Source organism: Fopius arisanus, unplaced genomic scaffold, assembly GCF_000806365.1.
Source record: "Fopius arisanus strain USDA-PBARC FA_bdor unplaced genomic scaffold, ASM80636v1 scaffold00022, whole genome shotgun sequence".
In the NCBI taxonomy this organism is placed as follows: domain Eukaryota; kingdom Metazoa; phylum Arthropoda; class Insecta; order Hymenoptera; family Braconidae; genus Fopius; species Fopius arisanus.
Window position 1 is genome coordinate 976782 of NW_011887761.1, and position 11063 is coordinate 987844.

The 11063-nt window shown below is 37.6% G+C and overlaps 1 protein-coding gene across 1 annotated transcript in view; it reads left to right on the plus strand.

The window, feature by feature from the left end:
• Positions 1-8434: 8434 nt before the first annotated feature.
• The window catches only part of LOC105264524 (uncharacterized), a 33046-nt gene continuing 30417 nt past the window's right edge, over positions 8435-11063 (plus strand). Inside the window, exon 1 of the mRNA XM_011301455.1 lies at positions 8435-8463. Coding sequence (XP_011299757.1) covers positions 8435-8463 — 29 coding nt within the window. The remainder of the gene's footprint in view (positions 8464-11063) is intronic.

The following is an 11063-nucleotide window of genomic DNA, read 5'->3' on the forward strand; positions in this document are numbered from 1 at the left end:
AAACTCCAGAAGGAACACCAAGGGCGATGGGAGCAGATCACAACCTGCAGAAAATCCAAAGCCCTCATGCCAACCCTAAACAAGGAAAGGGCGGGAAAACTACTCAACATGAAAAAAGAGGAACTGAGCACCACAATCAGGCTCCTCACTGGACATGGCAGGTTTAAGGCACACTGCAAAAACATGGGTATCGAAAGCGATGCCCGCTGCAGACTATGCCTTGAGGCAGACGAGGACAGCCTGCACATACTTTGTAGCTGCCCTGCACTGGCTACAACAAGGCTAAATTGCTGGGGAACCGCCTTCCCTAGCATCAGCTATGTAGCGGATCTAGACGCCGTGAATCTACTAAAACTGGTGAGAAAAGCTGGCCTAGAATTATAGGGATCAGAAGGACAACGGAGCCACAATAGCCCAGTAGGGGTTCGGTGACAAGAGGGCAGCAAATGCCTATCCGTATTTTTAACCATAACCATAACCATAGGCCAAGACTGATTTAAACCTTGTTTTTATTTGATTTGAATTTTAGTTGATATGAATTATGAAATATATTTGAAAACTTTAGAAATCAAAATAGGTTATGACAGTATAATAATTTGATCGAGCATCAATAAAACAGAGGTAAATCCCTGGGCTATTTATGAGTGTTACCGAAAGTAGAGATAGAATGAGCATATTAGAGTAGTATATACCATGACTCTTTCTTCAAAATCACATGAGTGAAGTGGCATAACCTCAAATCTGCATAAACCAACGCGTTTTACTAATAATTTTAATTTGCAATGAATGTAAATTTACGTTAAATGCGTCTTTTCGCAAAAAGAAATTACGGAAATTACAAAAAGTTAATGACTCTTGTGAATTGCTTGAGGTAACGACTGATTGCGGGGGTACGCGTGATGGTATTGTTGCAGAACATATTCTCATGAATGAACCCGATACGGTTCTAACACAGAATGAAGTTTTTGAAAGTGACAGTGAAAGTGCCAATGAAAATAATTCCGTTGGAGATAATAAACAAAACATTACTTTAAATCAATCTGCCGATGAAGATAAGTTAAACTCTTTTGATAGTGAGTCCTAACCTAACTGATAACCGCTAGCGATTAAGTCTCAGTCCCAACCTGAATGTTCAAGCCTTGGCCAATACTTGTACACCAGCCCTAGCCCGGTGTGACCTCCCTGGTTTCTAGCAGTCCAGGGGCAGGATTGGGAACCAGCCAAGATGCAAGACTGAGAAGTCCTGCACCAGGCTTGGTCCATTTTGGGTTCATTTGTGCCCTTTTACCTGGGTAGTGCAGTCGGCCAATAATGCAGAGACGCTGCCATGTTCAGCAGTCACACTGACTTGGTGCCCACTCCCAGGTTAGATTTGTAAAAGCCACATTAAATTATCCTAAAATAATCAGATAATCGCAGAAAAATGTAGACTAATATTCCTACTTTTAATGAAAATGTTAATGGCATATTATTAAGTTGAGATGAATTATAGAATTACCGTAGATTGAATATTATTACTTCCCGTTGAATATGATTAGGGCTTCACTTCTTTTCACGTAATTCTAGACAATTTGCTGGAACATAAAAGACAACGACGACGCTAGATAATAACCGCCATTTTGAAAAATTCATGTCACGTGATCTGCGATTTTAGGACCCCCGTATTGTAAAAAAATAATAAACATACCTACCCCCAATAATTGATGCAATTATTATTCTTTTAAAATACTCTTTTTTCTTGTTGTAAATTACCAAACGCAACGAAGCTATTCTTGATATGTTGGCAGTTTAAGCATAAATGACTACTGCCTGTTCCCCTCCTTTTTTGCTTTTCAGCGGCCAGTACCCCCACTTCCGCCTTCGTTCCTCCCCTCTGGCGTTCACATTAGCACCCAAATATCAGACACACACAGACGCACACGCCTACACATACACACACAGATATGGGATTAAATTCTTTTTAAACTCTTTAAGGATAAACATTCGAAATCAATATTTATTATTCACTTTAATTTCAATTTAATTATGTAAAATTGGTAACGCATAATCGTGTCCTTGACTTGTCAGAAAAACACACTTATTTTTTATTAAATTCAGAGAAAAATGATGCAAATCACTACCAAAACATTCAACATGTACAGTACCAATTTCAATTGAAGAACATGGAGTGGAAAAAAAACTTCATTGACGTAGCGCGTAGTGACCTTGAATTTCAATATCTTCTGCTTTTTTTATATCGCCTTTCATCACTTCCTTTGCTAAGATTTGTTTGATTTGAAAGACTTTACCATTGTGTAACTGCACAGTATTATTAGGCGGTTTACAGCCCAGTGTCATTTCATTATATTTCACTGACCGTACGCACACCATTCTTTCACCTCTCACAGTGCACATTTGAAGATTTTCTAATACCCAATTACTGATAATTGATTTTTTATTTATCTTCATTTGCGCCGATTGATCCTGGGGAGAATTTTTTTTCACTATTTGAGCCAGAGGTTTAGCATGTCCTGTAATCAAGCTTTTAAATTTACCTATATAATTTTCTCCCCAGAAAGCTGTATATTCACTCAATGGTTTTTTAAAATATCTCACATCGTCTGCTAAGTTAATTAGACTATGAAATTGCATGATTTGCGATTCAGACCCATAAAAACTAGGCATAGTGGTGAAAAATTTTCTAAGTAACATATCTGCATAGTCTACATGTATCACAGCCAATTCACGACTGCATAATATTTGAGCGGCTACGTGTAAATGAAGAAAATGGACATATTCGCTTTCTGGTAGAACCAATTTTAAAACTATTGGACCAATGTACAATAAAAAGAAAAAACATTGAGTTGCCTTCCAACGTGAGTGCTGATCAATGTTGAATTGTTTTCGCTGAAATTCCTGTGGTACATATGGAGATACTGCTTTCAATAGGTCTTGAAAAGTTTTTACTTTCTGCAATGATATTCGGTACTTGCTGTCTCGATTGATCCATTGAGAAAGTAATCTCTTCACAATATTCAGGAACAAATGCATTACTTCTAAGTGCACATCTCGTATAGGGTCGAACCCTGGTATTTCCAGCACAGGCGATTTACAATCACTATGTTGATGCTCCTTTTCACCAGGAATAAAAGTTGTCTGAGTACGCTCCCGATAATTTATTTCTGGGTATACACGTCTTCTGTTGATAGTCACTCCAGGAACTGTGCATCCCTCGCATGCATAGAAACCTGTGGGTCCTTTAATGCATTTGATGTAAGCACGTGCTGGACCATCAGCAATTAGCCCATCAATTTTGAATCACTAATTTTTCCCATTTATGATTACACTATTATTCATTAATTCTTTGGATTCTGTAACAGAGTCACGCATGAAATCTGTTATAGACTTTGGTTTCGAATCTCCGTAGTATAAAGTTACTACAAAGGTCTTACATGTATAAGCCGCATGATACACATTCATTAAAATCGGCCACAACTGTCCATTCGAGCTTACGTAAGGAGTCATTCCATCAATATGAAAGAAGACACATATTTCATTTTCTTTGTAGATATCAGTAGTGATGCGTTTCTCTAAACCATTTTTTATCCCTAGATACAGGTACTGACCGATGGAATCATTCTTTGTTGTAAGCACTTCACTCCGAATGGAGTGCTTCAATCCAAGTCGTGTATTTGCAGTCAATGGTAAATCTGTGTGTCCTCCGCTTCGAAGAATCTTTAGTAGTGCTGGTACTACGCACAAATCCATGCTTGCAATATGATCGATAACCCAATTTTTAATTTTCGTCCTCATTCCATCTTCCAAAAACTTATTAGCTTGAATGGCATCAGGTTGAGGGCTTCCATGATTAGATCGATGTGCAATAGAGCTACTTATGTCAAAAGAACAGGACTCACTATCAAAAGAGTTTAACTTATCTTCATCGGCAGATTGATTTAAAGTAATGCTTTGTTTATTATCTCCAACGGAATTATTTTCATTAGCACTTTTACTGTCACTTTCAAAAACTTCATTCTGTGTTAGAACCGTATCGGGTTCATTCGTGAGAATATGTTCTGCAACAATACCATCACGCGTACCCCCACAATCAGTCGTTACCTCAACTAATTCACAAGAGTCATTAACTTTTTGTAATTTCCGTGATTTCTTTTTGCGAAAAGATGCATTTTTACGTAAATTTACATTCATTGCAAATTAAAATTATTAGTAAAACGCGTTGGTGTATGCAGATTTGAGGTTAAGCCACTTCACCCATGTGATTTTGAAAAAAGAGTCATGGTATATACTACTCTAATATGCTCATTCTATCTCTATTCTCGGTAACACTCATAAACAGCCCAGCGATTTACCTCTGTTTTATCGATGTTCGATCCAATTATTATACTGTCATAACCTATTTTGATTTCAAAAGTTTTCAAATATATTCCATAATTCATATCAACTAAAATTCAAATCAAATAAGAACAGGGTTTAAATCAGTCTTGGCCTAAGTATGTATTTATTTATTGGGGCGAGCATTGGCCCAATACCATTTCAACCAGCCTGGCATTAACATTGTTCGCCCACGACTAAATCGAGCATTGATTTGAGGGTGAGTATTGGGCAAACAAATTTTTGACTACTGAGCCAAGATTGGTTCCATAGTAACATTCGAGCCTGGATGTACTGAGACTGGACCCATCGTCAGTCATGATTTTTTTCACCTGGGCTGTAGCTATTTACAATCCTGCGTAACAGCGGTAGTCTTTACACAGAAGGTATAACGGACACCTATCCAAGTATTAACCCAACTAAACGTGGCTTAGCTTGGACGACCACGAGAGTTACACACCACCCGCGTGGCTGCTGCCGCCGCTTGCTAACTTAGTTATTTAATTTCTTTCACCGCTTAGATATAGGGAAAGATAGGGCAGAATGGACATGATTACCCCTGTGATATGTACCATGAAAGCTTAAATTGAATGAAATTGAGAAGAGGAAAAGAAATACCACAACAAAAAATATTCGCCTAACGACTGTCATCACAAAATAGTCTTTGTTTTGCAATCGAATTCAAATAGTATTAATAAAGTTCATGATGTCATTCAAGTTATCTAAACAAGCGTAAAATGAGAAATTCACCGGTGCCCTGCCTCTCTTGAATTTTTTTCAAATCTAGGACCGTAGATTGATTAGTCATTCTTCCTTACTAAAATGAAAAAACTCAAAAATACTAACTCTAATGCTGGTAATCCGTATCTTAAATGATCTCTGAAATACAATGGGATCAGATTTTTCTTCAGTATGACAAACTAAATCGCAACAGGATGCATCAAGTTTGACTGACCTGATTAGAATTTACCAAATATGATGAATATGATTCATTATTGGCTTATTTTACTCGATAAATATTGTCTTGCATATGAAATTGTCTCTGAAATTGATTTAATCTACCTCTACTGTTTATGAGTGGGCTCATGAGTCATTCACTCAGAGTATTTGTTGAGAGCAAATAGACACTGGGAGAAAGTAATGCTGATGAATTCGTAAATTACCAATTTCGGCGGTCATAAAATGCGTTTATAGAAAGCTGCTCTTACAGAATAAACGATTCGTGATTGAAAAATATGCAGTTTGCCTATATTGGATAAATTAACCCCGGTTTCGCTCTATTGAATGCCTAAAAATGCCTATAAACTAGAACAAATTAGTTTCTTAAAAGACACTGTCACCAGAAGTCGAGAATCATTCAGGTAACAGTACGGAAATAGTATATTATGCAACACGTGCGTAAGATATTTTTTGACTCGTGGGAGGTTTGTAACACGAGCCGAAGGCGAGTTTTACAATCCCACGAGTCGAAAAATATATTACGCACGCGTTTCATACAAAATTTTATGTCATTGCGCCCGGAATCCGCGATTTAACCGAGCGAAGCGAGGTTAGAATCGCGTGATTACGGGCACCGATGGCATAAAACTGTTTTTCTTTTTTTTATTTTGTCGTTGAAATTTTTATGGGTATGATAATTTTGACAATATCTGAAAAAACGATAACCAAGTATAATGTTGCAAATTAAATTGTTTTCCGCTCGGCAACCAATATGTATGCGAAATATATAGTACATATCAAATTGGTCAAGTATATATCAGATACATATATACACACTTAACTTAAAGATTTCTCCTCCAATGTGATTCAATAAGGATTATCAGGGCAGCGATTTTGACGAAAAGAAACCGGAATCACTTACATGGATGTTTGACACCCTTATTCAGTTAAAGTTTTGTAATTCCTTCTAAAAGTTTAGAAAAAAAAGGAGGAAAATGGGTAATTGTCCACTTCAGGTCTATCAAACCATTCTGAATATTATATATCCATTTCGATGGATTTCTGTCACTTGATGGAGGATCTGGTCACCTTCTTATCGGGAAATAATTAGTATAACAGATATGATTGTTAATACCCTGGTCTCTGCTCTGTTATCCAGGGCCACGGAGAGGTCGTGTTGTCGAGCCCAAGGACAATACAAGTTATTACACTGGGAGACAATGAAAACACGGAAAGATCGATTTTTAAAACTCTGAATTTACTGCCACTAACTGAACACTGCGAGTGATTTTTTCGCCGCTACCCTTCTGTAGCTATTTAAATATTCAATATAATCTAATACAGGGCTGGGCAACCTCTGCTCTGAAAGCAAGTCGTGCTCCGTACATCTATTAGTATATAACAAAGGGTGGACGAGGGCCCATTGGATCTGGTGATGAGCCTTTGCGATCCAGGTCCTAAAGACCTTTCTTCTCTGCTGAAATCCACCGAAGTGGGGGCAACTTTGAAGGGAAGAAAAAGAGGAGAAATGTCGCTGAAGAAAACGAAAAGCGGAGAAATGAGTCAAAAATTGACAATTTGAAACTTCTGTTCCCACGTTTTTTTTATTTTGGAAGCTGACATGACAAATAAAATGCCCAAAAAGTCTGTTCAATTATAGAGGCCAGGAACAAATTCCACAATGCCATGTTCCAGTTGTCGCGTAACTATTTATTCAAGAAATGAAGTTGGCTGTCGTAAAACTGTTAATTAAGAATAATTGAAAAAAAAAATTTAACATTCATTTTGTATATGAGAACAGTAACCTCTGAAAAATGCAGAAAATGTTTTTTTTTTCATATCTTTTTCGGAAAGCTCGTTATTGGATAAATGATTTAAAAAGCAAGTTAAAAACTGTCAATAATTCAGGAAGTTGAATTTTTACAATTATTTCAGTTTGTTTTCCGTGGATAATAGTAAATTTACATTTAGTTTATTAAATTAGCCGAATTCCAAGCTATTACATGAAGGTTCTATTTAGGTTCAAAAAAGTATTAAAAATAAAACTTCTTCTCCTGTAAGACTGGTTAAATTTAAAAGAATGAAATGCATCATATTGCACCTGGTTAAATTTTTCAGGTTATTGAGTGTGTCATAGCGGGATTTGATAGTTTTAAACTTGACTACTCAGGTAGGAATTGACAATTGGCCCAAGCTTGGGTGATGGGGACCCCGGCTAGGCAAGCCTCGATCTTGGCATCCTAGGCTGGCTCAAACCTGGTTGAGCACTGGGATGTCAACGTGCGGGCCTTCCTTGGCCACCAGACTTGAGCCTAGCTTGGTCGCCAGGCCTTAGCCAAGCCTCATATTTATTTATTTCAATTGATAAAAAAAGAAAAAATAATGTTCATTCCAGCATTTCTGCAGATGATTACTGTCTAATTACACACACCTAACTTATTTTCCACCGGGAAGCGCTAATTTGGTAACTTAAAGTATTGCCCTAACCGGGGATCGAACCGACGACCCAAAAAATCCGTAGTCCTGCGCCCTAACCGCTAGGATAATGCGCTATTCTCACTAATCAACCTAAATCACCGATATATAGACTCCAGGAAGTTTTAAAATATAATCTCTATTAACTTCGATCTCACTAGATACCGATTATCTTGGTATTTGATTAATTCAGATGCGCCCCCGCCACCTCATCACTCTACGCATCTGCAATGAACCAAAAATAACAATGTTTAGTAAAGTAAAAATAGCAATCTTTACTATTAGCAAATTGAATCTTAGTTGTAATTATTGTCATTGTTTTCATTACCGTTATTATTAATCATTACTCTTGCAATTGTTATTATCCATCCTTATCCCCCCCCCCCCCCTCTCCTTGAGTTTTTCTATTTACGCCCCCTTCTTCCTGATTTACTAAAGCATTGGCAGACGAGCGTGGACCAGGAATTGTCGTCCCACGAATGTCTGTCAATCCCGGATACTCATTGGCCACCAAGCTGGGGCGAAGGCTGGCCGTCCCTTGCTGACCAACCATTGGTGGCCAGTCTCGGCCCATTTCTGGCCCGCGCCTGGTAACCATAGCTCAATTCAGCATTCGCTGAAGCCTGGCTCAGTAATCATTGGCTGGAATATGGGCCAAGCTTGGTTGCCAAAGCCAAGGTACGTCTAGGCTGAGCCAAGTTTGGACCGGTTGTTCAAGAAATCTCCCTCAACAGAATTTCATTAATTCGCATAGGCGGCAAAATCATCGATTTTCGTCTTCCAAATTCAAGTCAACGGAACATGCGTAAGAATTTGAACGAAATGTCAGACATCGTATTCATAAATGTTTTTGCCCAGGTTTGGATTTTCAAATTTCATTTTTTTTTATCGCGACGGCCATTTTTCTCACATCACTTTTCGGCAGAAACTTAATGAGCCGCTCCCCAATACTGCAATGGTGAGCCCCCCACTACTGTCCCCACGATGATCGTGCTACGGCAACGGGACGTGCAATTCGTTCGTCGCTTCGAAATTGAACAGGCACATTTCTCACATTTCACTTATAACGTCAGTTTTTTTAGATAAGTAACGCCGTGGCAAGAAAAATTTGCCTTTTTCCACTTTGACTCACTTCTCCGCTTTTCCTTTTCTTTAGTGTTATCCCCACTCCTGTCGATTTCAGCGAAGGAGACGGACCTGTACGACCTGGCTCATAAAGGCCCATCACCCAATACAATCGACCAGTCATGGGCAGCCTCCAGGTAGGTCGGAGCAGAGTCATAAACTCGAGTTAGGAATCCAATAAAGTTTATAACCTGTAACGTGGTAATTTGATTTTGGCCGTTCGTCGGTTTTACGAGACGTCCAGACGGGAAGTCAATCATTGGCGAGGCAAGAGTTCGGATTTGTTTATTTGCTTTCTAGGTTATTATTTTCTTTATTTTTATGATTTTTTGGAATGTATTGATGTACATCTCACCACACATCGAGGATACATCGTGCGAGTTTTCATGGTTTCTGGTGGAAACTACGAGAAGAATTACAGGAGAAATTGGGATTCCCGGTGTACCCTAGAACGTTTAGGGAAAACAGGGTGGTGGCACCAGCATCTGGAGCAAGAAATATTTCTATTCAAGACTGCGACTAGGTTGACTATCAACGACAATTTGGTGGGCCTCTTATTTAAGCCTTGCCTGCATATAAGTCCCAGTGGTTACGATATTCCCGACAGCCACGGATAGTGACGTGCGAGTCGAACAAATATCGCTAACCCGCCAAAATTGGTGCAAATTTTTAGGTTAAAATTTTAAATATAATAAAATCTAAAAATAGAAACTTGCAATGGAAAACCGTGGAGAATATATTTCGGAAATGGTTTTAGGCAATTATTATTTTCTTTCTAAATATTACAACTCTAAATGTTAAAAATAAAAATTTTCCATGGTCAACGTTGAAATATATTTGTGAAAATTCCATTGCAGATTTTCACATTACATTTTTCATTTCGCTAATGAAACTTAAACACGAAAAATCGATTTTTGCATTTATGAAATAAGGAAGAGAATGCTCTTTCTATTCCTGTGGTAACTCGTACCTTCTAACTTGTAATTTTGATGAAATTATAGAATCTGGTACTGGAAATTTGATGCAGATATGCACGCGGCAAGTTTTAATTCCAATTTTTTTCCAATTTGAGATTGTTCGAGTTCATTTTTATCAGTACAATTCCACCATTTTTATTTCTAAGCAACAATCCACCTTCATTATATGATAGTGCATCATGTAAACCGCTATTTCAATTGAGCATTGTCATTCATCAAAAATCTCTGGCATACTGATAATTTATTAGGCGCAATTCCACTTCTATCGTTCGCTATTTCCATTATTAATGAAAACGAAAAATTAACAAATTTTTACCAATTTCTGTCATAAGGTAAAATTGCACGAATATTGTTCATATCCCTCTACAATCCCTTCGAATATCACATTTCATTCCAGTATATCAGAAACTGAGTGTTGATTTTGAATATTTTTTGAATAATTTAACTCTACTTCTGATATTCTGGTAGATAAAGAAAATTTTAAAATAGCCATTCAATTTTATCAATCACATTCAAGCAACCACTTTTCCTAAGGGCTGCCATAAGTCTCGAGGGTTAACTCAACTTGTTTGTGACTAATGAAAATGAAAATGAAAAGAATAAAACTAAAAAAAAGTGACTATCGAAAATTTGATATGTTAAATGCGAATTTTTGTACGATCATCAATATAACCATTTTTTTTTAGTGGAGGCAGTCAATTTCAGTCAAGTTTTATCCTACCCAAGTAGCCCGGCCCTGATTTAAGGCACTGTAAACCGAGATTTTTTAAATAATTTGAAATAAATTATTTACATGGTTTTTGGAGTGCTAATATTAATTTTTGACGGTTACATGTTAGTTCGGCTCCTCTCTAATTAAGCAAACAATCTGATTAACTGTGTTAATTGACAGCCAATTTGAAAATTCTCGCGTCAGTGACGAGCCAATCACAGCGTTGGCTAGCTTCGTCACCTGCTGAGCATTGTCGTTGTGCCATGAACGAGCGCTCCTCATTTGGATGGGTGGCGGAAAAACTATCCCCGGAAAAAATATCCGGAAAAAAAATCCCGGAAAAAATATCGCCGGAAAAATATCCTCGGAAAAAATATCCCCGGAAAAAATGTCCCCGGAAAAAATATCCCCCCAATCATACATTTCATTTCTGTCACCCTTTTTTTTATGTACATATTTTTCCA